At 34.4% G+C, this 19,829-nt stretch overlaps 2 protein-coding genes across 3 annotated transcripts; both read right to left on the minus strand.

Moving 5' to 3' along the window:
• Positions 1–251: 251 nt before the first annotated feature.
• Positions 252–2,838, minus strand: LOC122318648. The gene is made up of 2 exons (XM_043136206.1): positions 1,510–2,838; positions 252–1,415 (listed from the first exon to the last, which is right to left on the minus strand). The coding sequence occupies exons 1-2, from the start codon at positions 2,836–2,838 to the stop codon at positions 252–254; spliced, it is 2,493 nt and encodes an 830-aa protein (XP_042992140.1).
• A 6,373-nt stretch (positions 2,839–9,211) lies between these two features.
• Positions 9,212–11,664, minus strand: LOC122318484 (WRKY transcription factor 18-like). 2 transcript variants are annotated; one of them, XM_043135872.1, is made up of 5 exons: positions 11,368–11,664; positions 11,202–11,261; positions 10,315–10,617; positions 9,958–10,074; positions 9,212–9,855 (listed from the first exon to the last, which is right to left on the minus strand). In XM_043135872.1, the coding sequence occupies exons 1-5, from the start codon at positions 11,449–11,451 to the stop codon at positions 9,490–9,492; spliced, it is 930 nt and encodes a 309-aa protein (XP_042991806.1). In that variant the 5' UTR covers positions 11,452–11,664; the 3' UTR covers positions 9,212–9,489. The 2 variants fall into 2 exon arrangements, with proteins under 2 accessions (XP_042991806.1, XP_042991805.1); XM_043135871.1 differs by having other exon boundaries at positions 11,202–11,264; positions 11,368–11,661.
• Positions 11,665–19,829: the final 8,165 nt, after the last annotated feature.

Raw genomic sequence — 19,829 nt, forward strand, 5'->3', positions numbered from 1 at the left:
GATTACTTCTGTAATGGACAATTATTTTTAAGTTCATTTAGGGTAACAAAATGTATTAGGAATATATAAATTATCTTACGAGTGATCTAAACCATGATGGAAACTGACTCTAGTGCCTACAGTCGATGTTATCAGGGTCCTCTTCTTTCATCTTATTATAGTGCGTCCTGCTAATACAAGGTAATGGTTACAAGGCATGGGCAGATTATATATAAATAAACGCTGAACTTAACAATTTGAGCATATGGTACTTACTCAATGTATTGATCAACCTCTGGGCAATTATTAAGTACATACCATCGGGCCTTGCTCAAAAGTGAGTCGGGTAATATGTGCGAGTGCGGTGTCCCCAATGGTCTAACCTTTTGTGAGAAAATAGATAAGCTTTCCGCATTTCCCGTCTCAACTTCTCCAATAAGTACATCACTATTGCGTTCGTCCCGATTAAATTTCGTTTCTATATCATGGAGGTACATTGAGCAAAATGTTAGGCACTCGAGATGCACATATGCCTCAGCAATTGAGCCTTCAGGACGTGCTCTGTTGCGGACGTAACGCTTGAATTTCCCTAGATACCTCTCAAAAGGATACATCCATCTGTATTGCACGGGTCCTGCTAGTAGAGCCTCCTCTGGCAAGTGAATAGAAAGGTGCAGCATTATATCAAAAAAAGCTGGAGGGAATATCATTTCTAGTTTGCATAGAATGATAGGGATATTAGCTTTAAGACGATCCAATACAGATATGTTCAAAGTCCGGGAACATAACTCTTTGAAGAAGCCACTCAACTCTATCAATGCTTGTCGCACATCGGCTCGTAAGAACCCACCAATCACAACCGGTAGCAGTGCTTGCAAAAAGACATGACAGTCATGGCTCTTCATTCCACTGATCTTTCCGTCATTGGCATTTACACAACGGCCTATATTCGAGGCAAACCCATCAGGGAATTTAACTTTTGACAACCATGCACAAAAATCATTTCGCTCATTTCCATTTAACATGTAGCAACCAGGGCCCATAGTTACACGATCGCCCATATGTTGTAAGTGCAACTCTTTCCTTATTCCAAGGTTTGCCAAATCCCTACGCGCATTGGCAGAGTCCTTAGTTTTTGCTTCAATATTCAATAATGTTCCCAAGACGTTATCGCATATGTTTTTCTCAATATGCATATTATCCAGGTTATGTCTCAAACCCAAGGATAACCAATAGGGAAGTTCAAAAAATATGGATTTTTTGGTCCAATTTAGCTGATTGGGCGTTCGTTTCCTCTTTGAAGTAGATTTACCAAACTCAACATGTGATATCAGACTTAGTTGTTCAAGCAATTCGTTTCCATCGACTCTTGATGGTTGGAGTCTGTGCTCTTCAAACCCATTAAATGCATTTTTTTTTGCATCTCCATGTGTGCCCTATGGGCAACCATCGTCGATGACCCATGTAGCAATGTTTGCGGCCATATACCAACCATTGTAAATTTGTGTCAGCTGTACAATATGGGCATGCCATCTTGCCTTTTGTGCTCCATTCGGAAAGATTGGCGTATGCAGGGAAATCATTGATAGTCCAAAGTAGAACTGCATGCAGTGTAAAGTTTTGCCCACTGTATGCATCATAGGTACGAACACCCTCTTCCCATAACTCCTTCAACTCATCGATGAGAGGACGCAAGAACACATCAATATCATTACCTGGTGACTTAAGCCCAGGGATTAGCAATGACAACATGGTGTATGGATCTTTCATGCATGACCATGGGGGCAAGTTGTAAGGTACAAGTAGTACAGGCCAAATGCTGTATGGTCTACTCATGTTATTGAAAGGATTAAACCCATCACTGGCCAAACCAAGTCTAACATTCTGAGGATCTTGGGAAAACATATGATGTTTTATATCAAAGTCCTTCCAAACCCTAGAATCCGATGGATGTCGCATGCATGTTGGATCGTCAACACGTCCTTCTACATGCCATCTCATGGCCTGGGATGTCTTCTTTGACATATATAGCCTCTGCAACCGAGGCTTCAGCGGAAAATATCGGAGGACTTTTTTCGGTATCCTTCGAGCGGGACTTGTGCTTTCCTCCCACCTAGAAGCTTGACACTTAGGGCATTCATTGTAGGTGGCATTTTCCTTCCAAAACAAAGCACAATCATTCGGGCACACATGTATCTTTTCGTAACTAAACCCCAAGCCACGCTCCAAGCGACGGGCATCGACATATGAATCAGGGAATAGAGCTTCCGGAAATGCCTCTTGCAAAAGCTTTATGACCATATCAAAGCTCTTCACGGTCCAACTACCAATGCTCTTGATGTGAAGCAGCTTGACGATGAATGACAACTTCGAGAACTGCTTACATGAAGGATAAAGTGGACGTCGTGCATCAGCGACCAACTCCTTGAAAGTAAAGTTTGATTGAGAATTAGAGGTGGATGGTTGATCATCCACGTTTACATCTCTGTCCCGTTGCCAGTCACTTCCCATATACGAGCCATGACGAATGTCATCTAACATCTCGTCCAGATCATCTGGGTATTCACTGAAATCTCTGGTGTTATCTTGTTCTTCATCAGACAAAGGAGTGGAAAGGAAAGGATCATCTTCTCCATGGAATATCCAGGTTTGATAAGTTGGATCAAACCCTCTAAGGAACAAATGATCTTCGACAGTACGAATGGAGTAGAAAGCTCTATTCCGACATCTTCTATATGGATACCTAATCTGATCAGTGGTTGTAGTGTGTGCTACAGCCATAGCGAGGAATTGTCTAACACCTTCTTCATACTCACGGGAATGCAATCTATCATCAATATGCATCCAAGGCTTATCCATCTTATGCAGCTGACCATGTAGTAGAAAAAAGTGGAGTTAGGTGCATACTGAATTGTAGTGGAATAACTAGGTTACGAAACATATATATAGTGCAAAGTTTGCAACCTCTAAGACTAGTACCACCTTTCTGGCACGCAAGAAGTTGGAGCTAAATATCCAACATTAACCACGCTACTAGTTATTTTCAATTTTAAGTATAAGGTCACATAACAAAGAGGCTAATCATGCCATAGATTAGGCCGACATCCGGCATCGAGGGAAGGGAACATGGGAAGAAGAAGATAATGTAGAACAAAAGTCAGGTCTAACACTTTCTGAATTGGGAAATAAATAAGTATAATGCCTTGTGCTGGAATTTTGAGGATAAAAGACAACCCAAGGGATAAAACCTTGGGTTGGTAGGTCAAAGTGATAGGACACACGTAGCTTCAATACAGCCTAACTACTAAAAAGACAAAGTTGAGAAGATGCATTATGACTCTCTATGACCCTGCCTATTAGAATGTTAGACAATTTACAGTATTGAACATGTTCTCCAACAATTTTATTTATTGTTTCTTCTGGGCTAATATGTGTAAGTAGAGTATAGGCATTACACCACATAACTGTGCACTTCCTATAGCAGCAATTGCCTATGTGTATGATTATCACCAAACCATACACGTACCCAATTCTATTAATGAGTAAGATTTTAATTGAAATCCTAAATGGCTAAACAAATTAAACCATCTACTTTAACCAATATTCAGTTATACAGGAGGTTTGTTAATGATAGTAAACATATGTCCTCCAAGAATGTGTCTTCATATCCACCCTTGAAAAAATTAAACGATGGCTCTTCAAGATCAAGTCAACCTAAGAAGAGCACAACAATTTGAACTTCTTACATATGTAACATATGTAACACAAATAAGTTTCATGAAAAATTGCAATGCCAAAGAAGCCCCTCACCCAAAACCTCAAAAGAAAACACAAAAAAAATCGGGTACGCGTTACAACAGGATGTTTATACAGCCATATATAATTGCTTAACACCTATATATATTATGATTTAAAACAACTACACATGGAACAAGGAACAAAACAGTCAAACAGATAGGCTGAATTAACAAAACTGATGGGTGAAAAAATCTCTCAAAATAAGATACAAGTATGTAAGCATAAATAGATATGACACAAAAGAACTTCCAGTTTTGTGTGGCGGTTATATTATATACTCTCAAAATGTACAAATGATAGTAAAACCATACCATATCATATGCCTAGACTGCAGGGAGGTTTATTAAATTCTGTTTACTCCATTTTTTTGAGCAATGGTGTGAAATATACAGGTTGTTGCAGTAGGAATGCGTGGGAAAATTGTCGCTCAAAATGATAACATAAAACAGATAACAGAAGATACGGATGATTACCTTTTGCCCAATAGTAAGTTGAATACCTATCTACAGCAGAAAGATGAATACAATCTAAAACCAAAATACAGGAGAATTATTTCTTTTGGGATTTTCATGATAAGATAAACATACAGCATATATATAAGAAGGCCATGGACAGGTAAAAATGCTAGGACAACCAGCTCAATATGTTCAATTCTCAGATAGCATGTATGTAACTGCCTTGCAAAAAATGGCCTATATATATATATGTTTGGTACTAAGTTTACTTAATTATATATATATATATATATATATATATATAATGCAAGCCGGCTAAAACAATTTAATTAAGGTTTTAAGCCTATTTATTTAATTTATTCGACTGTGATACTAGTAATTAAGCTTGCATGCATGGGAAAGTCCTCGCTAGGTATTATATATATTTACATACATCTAATTTATATATATGCAGAGGGTAGACTTTTGTATTATGTCAAAGCTAGCTAAGCGAATTATATAATATAAACTATATATTATGCCATACCTATACATGATACATACATATAATATAGTTGACTTGACATGCATGCAACAAGCACTATTAATATAATAATATCATGTACAAACCTCAAATAAATAAGTTCCCTCACAAGTCTTTTGAAAAAAAAATAAAAAAAATAGGTCACATCTTTTTTTTTTTTTACACTTTAAAGTTAGAGACAACTTGATTACCTTTTTTTTTTTTTATAGAATTGTTACAGAAACATCTATATTAATTGAGATTTGTACAAATGATCATTTATTTTATTAATAAGCATGGATGGGTCAAGAGAAAAGCGTGTCATATGTTAAATCTACATTTCTAGGCTAGCTAGCTAGTTGTTCAAAAACAAATTAAAAAAAATTGCTTTAATTAATTCTCATGTCAACCACGCATCTACTGGCTTTTAAGCCACTTGGTTTACCGTGTTAAGTCACGCTAGCATGTATATATATGGTGGCATCTATCATATCCCAAATCACCAGCTTGCACAACACAAAATCATATCCCAAATCATATCCCAAGTCAAGGCTAGTCCTATCTGGAAATTTTTGGAATTCATGAATACAATAAAGATTGCACCAAAAATACACACAATTTTAATTAACACATGAATAGAGGTTGGGAAATTACTCAAAAATTGTTATGTACATGAACAGACAGTACAAAAAGACCAACAAATAATTAAATATGTTTAAAAAAGTTCAATCCAACATGAGGGGAATATATCGTTGAATAAGTGTAATTGTATATTTTGATTGATGGAGTGTTCAAATGCAATTCGGGCAATATTTTCCTTTGATCATCCCCTACACTTAAGCTCAAAGGCTCCTATCCTTGTTTTTTACAGTTTACACAAAAGCAGCTGATTATCGGCACATATCCATCCAAGTTCATGATCCCCAAATATTTATAAAGGTTGGCAAACATTTTCACAGTGCCTATTAAATTACACAAATTTATATTGCAAAATATAGAAATTGCGTGTAGCCAGAAGTACCAAACATGCATATATATATATAACAAATTTACAGGAACCACTCATAACATTCATCGAGAAAGAAAATGAAGGGAGAATAGAGAGAGGCTTACGGTGGCAAACGAGCCTCCGCGAGACACCAAACCACTGTGGCCTGATAAACTGGAACCTGGAGGCTAGGGAAAATCGTGAGAGAATGCCCGGCGAAGATGATGAGTCGGTGAGCTTCTATTTGGTTGGGGCTTCCGGGGATTAATCTGAGCGGAAAGTGTTGCACAAAATTTCAACTCAAGATGCTGCTTTATGGTTCAATTTGCTTATCCGAAGTTTGGGGGAGGGGGTTGGGGAAGGGGGTAAACGGCTGGGTAAGAAACGAAACAAGAAGGGGAAAAAAAAAAGCTGAAAACAGAGAGTTCCAGAATCGCGCGTAAACCCGGTTTTATATCCTTTCTTTTTGCGGCAACATCTACTCGTGGGAAAAACAAGTAATTACTCGTGGCAAATTAATGTTATTTACTCATGGGATCATTTGCCTATCATCACGTGCAAAATAGCGACGACTGTGTTCTAACGTTAAAAGTTTTAAGCCATGAAGAATATTAATTATTGGATTCTTTTTCGCCTTAAAAGAATTTGGTGGCATTAAACTGCATAATTCGTGGCAAATATGTAATTGCCAGTAAAATATTTGTCACCACTATGATATCATGGTAAATGAGCTGTTTCGCTCCCACAGCTTGCTCTGGTGACAATACCAGACTTATTGTCACCAGAGTAAGCTGTGGAACAAGAACTCATGGCAAAAAGCTGATTTTCTTGTAGTGTAAACAAAAGGCTGGGTGATCGAGCACATGCATTAATTTTATATCCAATTAATCGATCGGCTCTCGATCGATCGACAGTTGATTAATGAATTAATTTACAAGAAAATCGAATTTTTATGATTAATTTATTACAATTAAAAGACTATTTATAACTAATTTTAGTTAAAAATAGTCATTTCGCTATAATTAACTGATTTCAAATAAGTAATTTTTTTATAGTTATATATATAATTAATCCTAATTAAGTGAAATTACTTGTCCTTAATTTGATTTACAGACCTAGCTAGCTATAATATTACATGATCGATCCATATATGTATTTCTATGGACGATTGGGTCATGGGAAATTGAACACACACACACATATATATATATATTTATATTTATATTTATATGTGATTGTACATGTGAGAATATTACACATGGCGAAGGTTAATTTCTAGTTAACAATTGGAAGATATGATTAGTGCCAGCGCCGCCCGATCCTATCTATCAAAATATATATGATAGAAAATAAAATATAGTAGAAAAGAAGATGGAGAAGAGAGAATAAGCAAGATAGAGTATTTTAGAGTATTCTCACCGTATTAGCCATTTCTAAAATTTATTGTACTTTTTGACTATTAGATATAAAACACAATTGCAATGGATTATCTATTATCAAAATTTATAGCTTTTAACTACAGTATTGGTAAAGAAAAACTCAAATTTGGTCTATACTGTACATATAGCAAATCTTATTTTATTATTTTTTTATAACACTCTCTTCTATCTTTCTACATCCACAAACTTCTACAAGTTTCTTTAAATTAAATAACAAAATGTGATAAAATAAACTAAACTAATAATTAATAATTAAAATATGATAAAATAAAATAAATTAATAATTAAAAAAATTAAATATTTTTTAAATTATTAATTACTCATTACTATATAATAAATAAATAGATATCTAATGTGGAGATTTGATATGAATATTTAAATTCAAATTCATCTTATATTATTTTATTGTTATATATAATGAAAAAATGGTTATTCCAATGTGGAGATTTATGTAAATGGAATAGTCAATATCTAAATTTATCTTCTATTCATAAAAAATGTCTTTTACATATAGATAATCCAATGAGAGTGCTCTTAAGAGCTTCGCCTTTTTAATTCTCAATTGTTATTGAATACAAAATACCCAATCTAAATATGCACACCGTGATCGATTTTGTGTCAAAAATTTTAATAAGCAATACTACAAGATAATTAAATAGCTTGATCATAAATTAGGATTAATATATATACGTAATTAGCTAGTTATATATAATATTATTATTAAAACCAGTAATTTCGAAACCTGTATTTATGTACCATGCACGCATGTCATGATCTGTCATTGGACGCTCTCTCCTCGATTGGACAGTGACTTAAAATATTCGTATAAGTGAAGTAACTATATATATATATATATATGTAGACGATTAGTAGCACTGCAGATTCTTCCTCAATATTACTATTCATAGAACAATATTACATGCATGCGTTTGATTAAGATGGAGCATGCATGTATGAACATTAATAATAAGTTTTATATTTTTCGAATATTGCGAGAAATGCTAGCTTGATGTGTTTCTGTACCAGATCAGTTTTTAGACATGTATGGATTCATAGTGCTAGAAGCCAAGCATAGACAATCCCAGTTAGTCAAACACAAAAGTGTTAATTGGCCTTTGATCACTTCTCTCAAAGGGGAGTACGTACGTACGTACGTACGTAGTAGTACTACTCTTGGTGGAGTAGCAGTATCGCTTATTGGTTTACAATTAATTAGGGCTTTCGTTGGTTATTCAGAGTAGTACTTCACGCCTTTGTGTAGTACACCAAGAGTACTAGCTAGCACTATTCCCCTTTAAGAGAAGTGATCAAAGGCCAATTAAGAGCAATGGTACTCATCATCATTTTTTTTAATAACTTTCTCTTATCTCGTTTTATGACGTGGCATTATATGATTAAAAATTATTTATTATATTTCATTTGTGAGTCTATCATTTAATGTCATATCAAAAAATATTAAGAGGATCATAATGATTATAAAAAAGATGATAAATAAATTTTTCCTTTAACAAATTACTTGCGCACGGTACTTCTTTTCTACCCTGAAGAAGTTATGATCTGCTTTCGTAATTCATTCTTGCATGCTTCCTATTGATGTACATCAAAATCATCATCAACAATTCAATATTCCAGATACATATATATATATATATCTCTTTTTTGAAAGAAAGACCTAGTTATTTATCAACCGTCACTTGTAGAAATATCGTTTACATGATCAGTATACCCTTATAGAGAAAGAGGCCGAGTGAATAAAGGAGTGTACTTCTAATCAAAGCAATATATATCAAATATTTAATCTAGGTAGTATTCTAATCAACTTTGATTTGATATTAATCATGTCTTGATCTTAATTTGATATTATCTCCAACATGGCAAATCAAAAAATGCAAGCAGCAAGAAAGTACCAAGATTATCATTCCAGGTCTCAAAATATTGCCATGTATGTTGTTAAAACAATGCACCACTAATAGATCGATCAGAATCATCAGTTTCAACCACAAAGTAAAAAATTTGTAGTTGATAACATTCATGGCAACAATATTCCAAGTTTTAAAGCAAAAATTAATCTCGACAAAGATATTAATGTCATCGCCTAAATTGCTGGAAAATCTACAAAGAAAACTACCCATCACGAGCCCTAAAAGCTCAATACAAAGAGGTACTTTAGAACAAAAAAAGAAAAGAAAAGAAAAAAGACCCATTACTTTCTAATTCTATTTACACTACCCCTACTACGTACGCTAGATATATATTTCCGAGTGGAGCTAGCCAAGAAAACAACAATATAAACTTTCTATATAAGTGTACTCCTAATGTCACGATTTTTCAATTCAGAGTATAGTCTAAATTAATTCTTCCTGAAATGGCCGCGGCAAGTGTTTCTGTGAATTTGGGATCTCTTGTCAAGGAAGAAGCCATTTGTTGGATCAAAAACTGTTGGAAAGCCGGTGAGTCAGCATGTTGGATTGAGTTTTTGGCACTTTCCCTCAATCCAGATTGGATCAAATCAAGTGTCACCGTAGGACATGATGAAGATCTCATGGATGAGAATGAGTGAACAGAACCAAGGTTTGCACATTGGCTCGAGCCTGATGATGATGATAATTGATCAGCTCGAAAAGGGTGCATGTGATTGTGCTCTCCTTCATATGTGGCTACCAAAAGAGATGGATCTTCAGCACTTCTTTGCACCTAATTAATTAAAGATGAAAAAAAAAAACCATTATTTACAAAATACAATATTTACCAAAAGAGACTAAATACATAGGTTTGTAAGAGAAGCTTCTCGGTTACCTTCTTCTTGACTGGGCAGTTTGGTGCAAAGGAGCACCTAAAATAAGCTCTTGGAGACGGGTTATCTCTAGTGACCTTTTGACCATATTTTCTCCACTGATATCCATCCTTCACAGCCTGCAATGCATTGTAGGCTTCATAATTAACACTTGGAATCTGGGCTAACTTCCATATAGCACACTATGTAAAGCTACAATTTTCCAACATTTTAAAGCCGATTTTCTATTTAATTAATTGATACTTAGATCGATGCCCCATATTGCATATCTTTCTCAATGTCAGGGATAAATATAATCCAATATAATGCATATTCTAGTTTCTCAACAATCTTAAATATTGGAAGCCCTAAGAACTTACTAGGTTCGTGTCGGATGCATCCGTCCGTACACAAACCCTTGAAACCTTGGTCTTGAAGTGCTCGGCCTTTGGCCTTTTGCATGAGTCTTCATCGCTAGAGTGGCTAAACATATTTCCAAAATACTCTTCCTCGGCCTTTCTCTTCCTCGATTTAATGAATATTTCCTTTGTGGAGTTCTTGCTCTCGATATCAATCAATTGGCTTTGCAAAGCATTGAAGTTCTCACGCATGTGAGCTAACATTTCAGTCAGCTTCTTGTTCTCAGAGCTTATACGATCCAACTCCTCAGCCAAATGGCCAGCCTGATTACATCATGTGAATTTTGTTATGATGGGGTCAATTCCATTAGGGTTGGGATATATAAGAACAGCTTTCCGACTAATTAGTTCATGTTGAGCACATACTTCTTTTCTTTTTATTAGAAGAGGATGACACTCCATTTTTACAGGTCAATTAGTAGCTAGAAATTGGCTAGCGCGTTCAGTGAAATTATCAAGGGCTTAACATTTTAAGGCAGTAATACTACCAAATTGATAAAATTAGATCAAGTTATAAGAAGTTGGAATATCATACCAATCTTTGGTCAAAGCTGCCAAGAAGAAGAAGAGAAGATAGGGAAACCCCAATCAAGAACTGTGTGAAGTTACTGAAACTTGGAAATAATTTATCCATCTTTTATTGAACAAAGCTATAGCAAATACAGTACTGAAGTATAGGAGAATAGTTAATCTTTATATATATATATATATATATATAAATAATGCCCTATATTGAAATATTATTATATGCCCCAGTTGTGCCTACAATACCGATTAATATATGGCAGTAGTGATGATGATGACATGAATGAGCTGTTTTTTTTTTATTAATTCGATAGGGAACTCACCTCTTTTTTAATGGATGCTTTCTCACAAGCCTGAGCGCCTAAAACTCCATCAAACCCTTTCTTCTGGTCCAAAGTAGATGAAGATTTTTAACTTTAACAATTATTACATGACAGATTAACAAGCTATATATAATATACAAAATAGATCAAACAAATTTGTACTTACCGGAACTTCTTCATCATCCATTGGCCGGAAAGGATTCAGGTTGAGGTCCAGAGAAGTACTGTTGACAAAGGATTTCGATTCCATTGTAGAGGTAGTTTGGAGTCTGGCAAGAAAGAGGTTACTAAATTATATATGATGGCCGGCCGGACAGGTAATTGTGTCTCGAAAGTGGTCAAGTGAATGAGAAAGAAACCCCAAGAAGTGAGGAAATATATAGGAAGAGATTGAAAGGAAAAGGGTGAGAAATCCATGATGGGATTAGTTTTCAGGGGAAGCTTCAAGGAAATGTGGTGGTTTTTCCAGAATATTGAAATTCTCCGAGATGTCAAGGTCAAGACAACTGCAGTATTTAATCAATCAATTAATTCACACAGTAATGGAACACCCCTTGTCGCTTTATAATATATATCTAAAGCGAGTTTTTTAATTGACTGAAGACTTTATAATATCTAAAGTGGACTTTTTATTAGCTTCGGCGCATTCATTGCCTTCCATATGCAAATGCAATGCCTTTTCAGTATATTACAATTATTGGATTATGATTAAAAAAAATGAAAAAAAAGGAAGCTTGGTCTATTTATATACGTGTAATTTCCAGAAAATATCGTCTAAGTTCCTGGTCCTGATTTTTCTTGTTGACTCAAAATTAGCCAGAGGCTTTAATGCATGGTTGGCAACACGGTTTTGAAGCTTCGTGCATGTTACCCCCATTTTTCAACTAACCCATGACGTTTTAGCCACTGAATTTCTTCCGGCCCTTCTAGATCATCTGCGCCTACCTTGCTAGCTATTTGCTCCGGCCGGGCGGTGATTTTGGCGGCTTCAAACCTACTACTCCTTAATTGTAAGCTGCTTCGACATGATCAGTACCTTCTTCGATCCTAGCTAGCTAATTCTTTTAAGACTGCGTTTGGGTGTATGTTAAGATCATCTCTTATTATTATTTAAGTTGGTTTATTAAGAGTAAAATGATTTAAGATCGATATTTGAGTAGATTTTGTGGGTCTATTAAAATATTAAAATATATTATAACTTTTTTATGAAAATTTAAAAAAATAAGAGTGAATCTATAATCAGACAAGCATCTAAAGATAAGAGTGTCTCTTCAAAGTTGGTATAGGTCGGCCACCTCAATATTATAATTAGAGATTAATCATGCTTATAAATTGTTTTTACGACCTTCTTCTGGAATATTATGTAGTGGACACAGAATATTTATCCGGAACACGTACATGTCGACATATATATATATATATATGTGTGTGTGTGTATATAAAGTACTGTTAGTATATTTAAATAGGAATTATACATAATACACATGATTGATTTGATTTTTTAGTCGGTCCCCAGCTTGACCAAAGACCTGTGACCACTTGACCGCATGGAATATCGGTGGGGCACTAACTATATCATGATTTCAAGAAAATGGGACTTTTATCCCAGCCGATCGATGATCTTATCCTCAAATATCTCTTTCTAGAGTCCAGCTGATCATTATCCTTATTTATGTAATGCAAAATTGAAAATCACCTGCGCATATATATATATATATATATATTAATGCATGTGTCATGTGTATGTGTTGATCATGACATCCAGATGCATGCATCCTGCGCGCAGTTCCTTAATTATTTATTTTCGATGACAGTTGATTAAAAATGAGAATAATCTTTGATCAATTAAATTTATATTACTTTACTTATTACATGAAAAGCAAATAGAGATATTGATCAGTAGTACTTAATAGCTGAAAGTGAACGCAATCCGGATGATGATCTCAATTAACGAGCCTCAGCTCGCTCGTACGTCCATCTAGAAGCTTTGGATCATGGCGTGGGTACAAATTATTACAATGTGAAACGGGGGCAACATTTCAAATATTGCAGTCAAAATGTACCTACTTTTATTTATTTAAAAATTAGTGCTAGTTTTATTTTTATTTAATCATTTTTTAAATATCATTAGCCATTAAGAAAAAAATAAAACATATATATATAAATTTACTAATAATCATTTTCTTAATTATTAAAAAAATAAAAAAATAAAAATATATGAGTAGACACATTTAATAAACATATTAATTAGAAGTCATATTATCATTTTCCATATTATATATATATAATAGTGGAAGACGACATCAGAAACTAGTCAACAAAATCAAGTTAATTTTAAAGATCAGTAAAGTTAGATACAATTATAAATTATATCAACGTCTATATATATATATATATATATATATATATTAAATAAATGAGATACAATATTATTAAAACATTAATTCTTTTTTATATACATTTCATATTTATTTATTTTTTTAAAAAAAAAAAAAGAGCACGCGGCCGGTTTGCGCACTACAAAATCTCAATTCTCATATATAAATCATGTCGACGTCTGTCTTAATTCGTGTAGTAGATAGTAGTAATTTTCAGTGGGTAATGAGCGGACAAAATGCCCCAACGTGAACTTTATTTAAAGCCATTAATTTGTCCAAAAAACAAAGGTCTGATCTTCTATACATACGAAAAATTATTATATATTATTATATGGAAGATCGATCACATAATTAATGTTTTTACAATTTTATTTTAATTGATTATAATTTTGTAAAATAATGATCATACTCATATATTAATACTTTTAATTAGGCCTGTGCAGAAAAGGCTTGGCCCGATTAAACCGAAAGATCCGATATGGCCCAAACCGACTAAAGTCGGGTTCAACGGGTCAAACCCTTTACGGGTTTATTATACATCGAAACCGACCAACCCATCGAAACCGTCCCCATTTCTCCCTCATCCTCAAACCCTAGCATCTCTAGAAACAGCCCATAATCTCCTACTCCGGCCACACCCCTGGACATCAGGAGCTGCTGTTGGAGCATTTGGATGATTTCAGAATTTCAGAAAAACTGAACGAGCGAGGAAAGGTTCCAACAGGAAGATTCGGCAATGGAAAGGTTCCCTCAGACAGTTGCCGACCACAATTTCTTCTATCTCGGTAATTTCGTGCACCTTCAAAGATGTTGATCTCAGCGATTTTAGAATTTTAGAAAAAAAAAACCCACTGTTTCAGCCCTTCTTCCCGCAAGAGAAAACCCACTATATCAGCCTCTCTCTCTCTCTCTCCATAAACGCAATATTCCGTCGCCTCACCCATCTCCTCTCTCAATTTTCTCTGGATTCGAAAACAACATCTACTCGATTTGAGCTTCAAGAGTGTACCGAAATGGTGCTGGTGGGTCTTGTAATCTCGCGGTGGCATGAAGATGAAGAAATGCGATCTCGAAATCATTTTTAATGGCTTCTATGGTGTCGTACCCTCTCAATCCGAAAGTTTTCATAAGTTCGCAAGAGTGTGTTTGGTTGGTTGATGGAATCGGAGTGGCTATGAGAAATGAAATCAGAGAGAAATCTGGGTGTGTTCGGTTGGTTGATGGAATCAGAGTGGTTGTGATTAGAGAGAAATCTAGGTGTGTTTGGTTGGTTGATGGAATCGGAGTGGTTGTGATCAGAGAGAAATCTGGTTGAAACCCTTGGGTCTGCGAACGAAGCCGAAGGATCTAAAGCAAAGAAGAGCAACGGGTTCGACCCGACCCGAAAATATACGGGCCAGATTGGATCGGATTGATGAGCCATTTCCTTCGGGTCGGGTCGGGTCGGGTTGGGCCCAAATCTGATTCGGCTGGGTCGGTGTGCAGACCTACTTTTAATACTTATTTTATAAAATTTCTTCTTCTAATTAAATCAGAATTATGGAAAAAAAATTAAAGAAATTGCGTTTCTATTCGTATAATTCTTTTAATTAGATATATATTATTAATACATCCAAGACAATATGACTTCTTTTTCGGTCGTTCGTTGATCACAATCGCGCGCGCCAACCAGCTAATTATATATTATTATGAAGCAATTAATATGAATGTGTACGGGTGAGTTGATTTCGTTCAACATTGGGCGCCTTTTGAATTTTGCCTATTATTACTTATTAGCAATTAATTGAGAAAGATGTCTATTTATTTTAATAAAAAAAAAGGGTAAAAATAGTACGTACTGATAATCACGTACTTATTACTATTGTAAACATATTTGAAACATAATTGTAAAGATCAGTTATAAAAATGGTTGAATGTAAATCATTGTAAACATATATCCACTTCGATCTTCTTCTTTTTTCTCTCATATAAGAACCTGTGCAGTCTTCCCCGAGTCAATGCATGGGCTATTTTTTTTTATATAATTTAATAATTTTAAAATTAGGTACAAAAAGATTCCTGTTTAAGTCAATATACCGTCGTCGCGCTAAAAAATGATTAGGTTACACCTCAATCCCATGAGAAATCCACGTGTCAAGTACATCATCTTGTGTTTGTGATGTCAAGAGGCATACGTTTCCCTGGATGGTGGATGCATGCTAGCAGCTTGTCGCGTCATCCAAGTACTCGATCGATCTAGGTCGTCGTCGTTGTCCTCGATCGTTGCTCTAGTAATGATGATAATATTAATGGAAATTATAACGGAGAAAATTATAATATATGTTGATTAACATGAGTACTAGTACGGCCATGAATCCTTCAACTGATTAGACCAATATCGAAGAAGAAAAGTAGTCTGATTCAAATTAAGATTCTTTCTTTGAATCTGAACTAGTAATGAATAGATCAGAAATCCGATTGAAATGAACTTATTTTAAGTGTGAAAAAAAAAAAAAAAGAATCTTGATTACTGATCCCGATCATCATATTCCATCCCCTAATGTCCAAATATATATTAGGTGAGATACTTTTATCAAGTTATTCTGTCCCTATTAATGGTGATTCACATTGTACAGTAATAACTTTTGAATGAATACTCAAGTATTTGAATATCATATTATCAAAGACCTGTGGTCTGAGGGACATAACTTCTAATCTTTCAAATAGAGTTCTGAAGTTTGAATCTCTCAAATGTATCAAAAAATTAAAAAGTATTTGAGAATATTAATTATAATTAATAGACTAAGTATATAAATTGAACACGTAAGTACACGATAACGCAAGGAACGTGCAAACAAAAAGAATCAGAAGCTGCTAGTTGTTTCCCCCTTGATGCTTTTCCACCACTAACAATATTAATATGCATGATATGTTCGGTACAGGCCTAATTTGTTGGGATCCACCATTAATTTTGGGTCTCTCATGTGGTCCATAGACGAACAAGAAAACAAGTATAGGGAGTTATTGCCACAGAAGTTTACAAAAAATTTCCTATCATCATCAACTTGACAAGACCTGCATTTTGCTACCCACTATATGTATATATGAGGAAGCAGATGGCAACACGACTACCCACTAATTAATTAATTTATGTCCTATAGTACTTGAGGAAAAAAATCAAGCTAGCGGACCCAACTTAATTATATGATTGGGGTCCACTGGTTTCTTAAACATACCTAGTGCGCTCGCTCGCTGTAGTACGTGAATCACACGGACTTCAATTACATGGACGACTTAAAACTTTTAGGTCAAGTAAATGATGGATGGATGATATTCTAAAAGTCATCATACCTACCACTTAAAATACTAGAAGCCTTAATTTCATCATACACCAGCTAGCGATGATATCAGCTCTCTCACGCATGCAGATGTTTGAACCCCTTCGTCATCATCGATCCATCCTGCATCATTAATCCATGAGCAACTAGCTAATTGCGTGGCATCGACGTTGCATGCAGATCATCATATTATAAATTAATCAACTTCCTTTCTTCTAATAATTTAGTGGGATTATCGTGGATGTCTTTTTTAAAACAAGAAAATAAAAAAGTAGTGATTTTTCATTAATTAGCTTTTATATATAGCTAGGTCAAGATCATCAGACTTACTTCAGATCATCATAACCTAGCTGCGCGCGCGCGCGAAGACTTTTCCTTAATAATATTCCATGGAAGACTTGCGGCCAGGTCGTTGAGAAAATAACACTACAAAATATCTAAACTAATTCGTGGTTGCGCTCGTGTGGACCACATGAAATTAGAAAGATGCTGGATGCAGTAAGATTTGATGATGATCTCCAAATTAGACGTTGAAACGGTCGTAAGGGCATGCATGCACTACTACATATATGCTGGAGAATTTCGATCGTTTCTTCTTACGTACGTCATGCGTACAGCTAGCTTTGGTCCCTTTGGATAAGCTGATCTTGTACCTTTTGTTGGCACGGACGGACGTGATTTTCTTTCTTCCACCCATGTGCATTACTTGGCTGAGAGGCCATTTCTTCTGACTTTGGAAGAATCTCTTCGTTTCACATTGAAAATTATATCATTTGCAATTCAGGACAATTTTTAGCCGTTCCTGGCTTTATAATTGATCGTAACTGGATCGGGATGGCCTCATTAATTATTTGTTGCTTTTTTTCTTCTATAGGTAGCTGAAAACTGACATGATCATGACTTCACAAGTCCAGAGACTTTCAAAGGTTTGGTAAACAAAAATTTTCATCTCAAATTTAAAATTCTCATCTCATCATTACAACTTTTTTAAATTTCCATATAAAATATAATAAATAATTTAACTTTTTCTTAACCTTTTCAAATCTCAAAACAATAATAATATTAAAATATAATATTTTAATATTTCATCTTAAACTCAAAATTTTCATCTCACTTACCAAATAGAACTGACCGATCTCGATCTTCATTTTCTTAATTAATTTCTTCTTTTTTACCATTGAATATTACGGTATGTACGTACCGATGAATATTATTGATAGATATAATTGTTTTTTGTGATCGTAAGGATACTTAGCACATGGGTATAATAAATCTACGATATCCTGATTAAAAGTTACATAAAATCGATGCCTCAAACACTAACAACAATATCTTATCATATAATTATATAGTAAAAAATTAAAAATGAAATCCTAACGAGTAGCTTAATTGGGATCAGTCATTGGGTTTGCTCCACAATAATCACCAGTTCGAATCCCCTCAGGACTACTGAAAGTTTACTTGATCGTTAACTTCAAGGTCTCGTGAAATTCAAGGTCTCGTGAAATTAGTTGAGGTGCACACAACTAATTTTAAAAGATAAGTATGTAAAATAAAAAATAAAAATAAAAATGGAAGCTTCAACTTGGTTGGTATGTAGGCCGACATGAGGTTTCGTTACATTTTGTAATTTTAAAAGATAAGTTATATTATATATATATAAATAGTAAAACTATAGTGCTTCATTTACATTGTTTTATAAATTCTAGGAAATTTATCAGATTAAATTCTAGGAAATAATTATCCCCCAAAAGTGAGAGTTATCTGTAAAATTGGGTGTAGTACCATTTACTTTCTTAAATAGAATTTAAAAAATTTATAATAGTATCTGAGTAATGGTACATCTACAACTTTCTTACAACTCATTTTATAATCAACCAATACAATCATGCCACTTCATTTTTTTTTTTTTTATAAAAAAAAAAAAAAAAAAAAAAAAAAAAAAAAAAAAAAAACCTCTCAATTTTACAAAACTACCAACAATTTCATATTATTTTCGTTATTCAGTTGACGTAGATAAAATCAACTCTTTTCCTTTTTATAGTTGACCTATTTATATAAGCATATATTTGTAAATATTTGCAAAATTATTAAGTTGAAAAAAAAAATGTGTGTTTGACATGTGCATATATATAAAAGCACACGTTCTTCTTTATTTCAACTCTATTTTATCTGCTTGGACCTTCAAAAGGTGTAGCCTAACTTCTATTGACTACTTTTCCTATTGGGTTTAGCCCCTTCTCTAAGTCTGAATGACGAGATCCCAAGCCCAAACCTTTACTTGACTATGATTGGAAGCTTTTCAGCGGGCCCACCAAAGATCCCCTGCTCGTGGCCCATTGTTCTCTAATGAATAATGCCCAAATGAATTTCAACGGAAATTGTACAAGCCCAGCCTTTTTCTGTTTTTATTTTGCATAGAGTCATATTAAGTAGAATCTCAAATGGACAAATGCTCTAAACAGTATTCTGTAAAAATGTTTTTTCCTACCCCTATAAGAGATCAAAGAGTGTTAAATTATTTTTATATATATTTTTGTGTATTCTAGTAATGTAATTGGATACATATTAAAAAATAATTAATACAATCAATTATATCAATAAAATATATAAAAAAAAAAAACTCGTAAGTGATGATATTATTTATAGATTTATATGCATTATTTCTCTTATGCATGATCAAACAGTTTTTTGTACACTTTTTCTTTCCATATAAATATAAATATATATATTCTCGTCCGCCAAACAGCAGTCTCAAAGAGGAATAAACGGTAAAAAGCTTCCCCCTGGTGACCTCGGCGAAGGGTTCGCCACCGTGGACTGCATACTCCAGAACGAGAAACATCTTGGTCTTGGTGAACATGACTTCCTTGAGCTCCACCAAGTTGGGGTGTCGGACCAGGCGCATGATCTCGCACTATATCTGCTCCATC

The sequence above is a fragment of the Carya illinoinensis genome, chromosome 8 (genome assembly GCF_018687715.1).
Source record: "Carya illinoinensis cultivar Pawnee chromosome 8, C.illinoinensisPawnee_v1, whole genome shotgun sequence".
Lineage (NCBI taxonomy): Eukaryota > Viridiplantae > Streptophyta > Magnoliopsida > Fagales > Juglandaceae > Carya > Carya illinoinensis.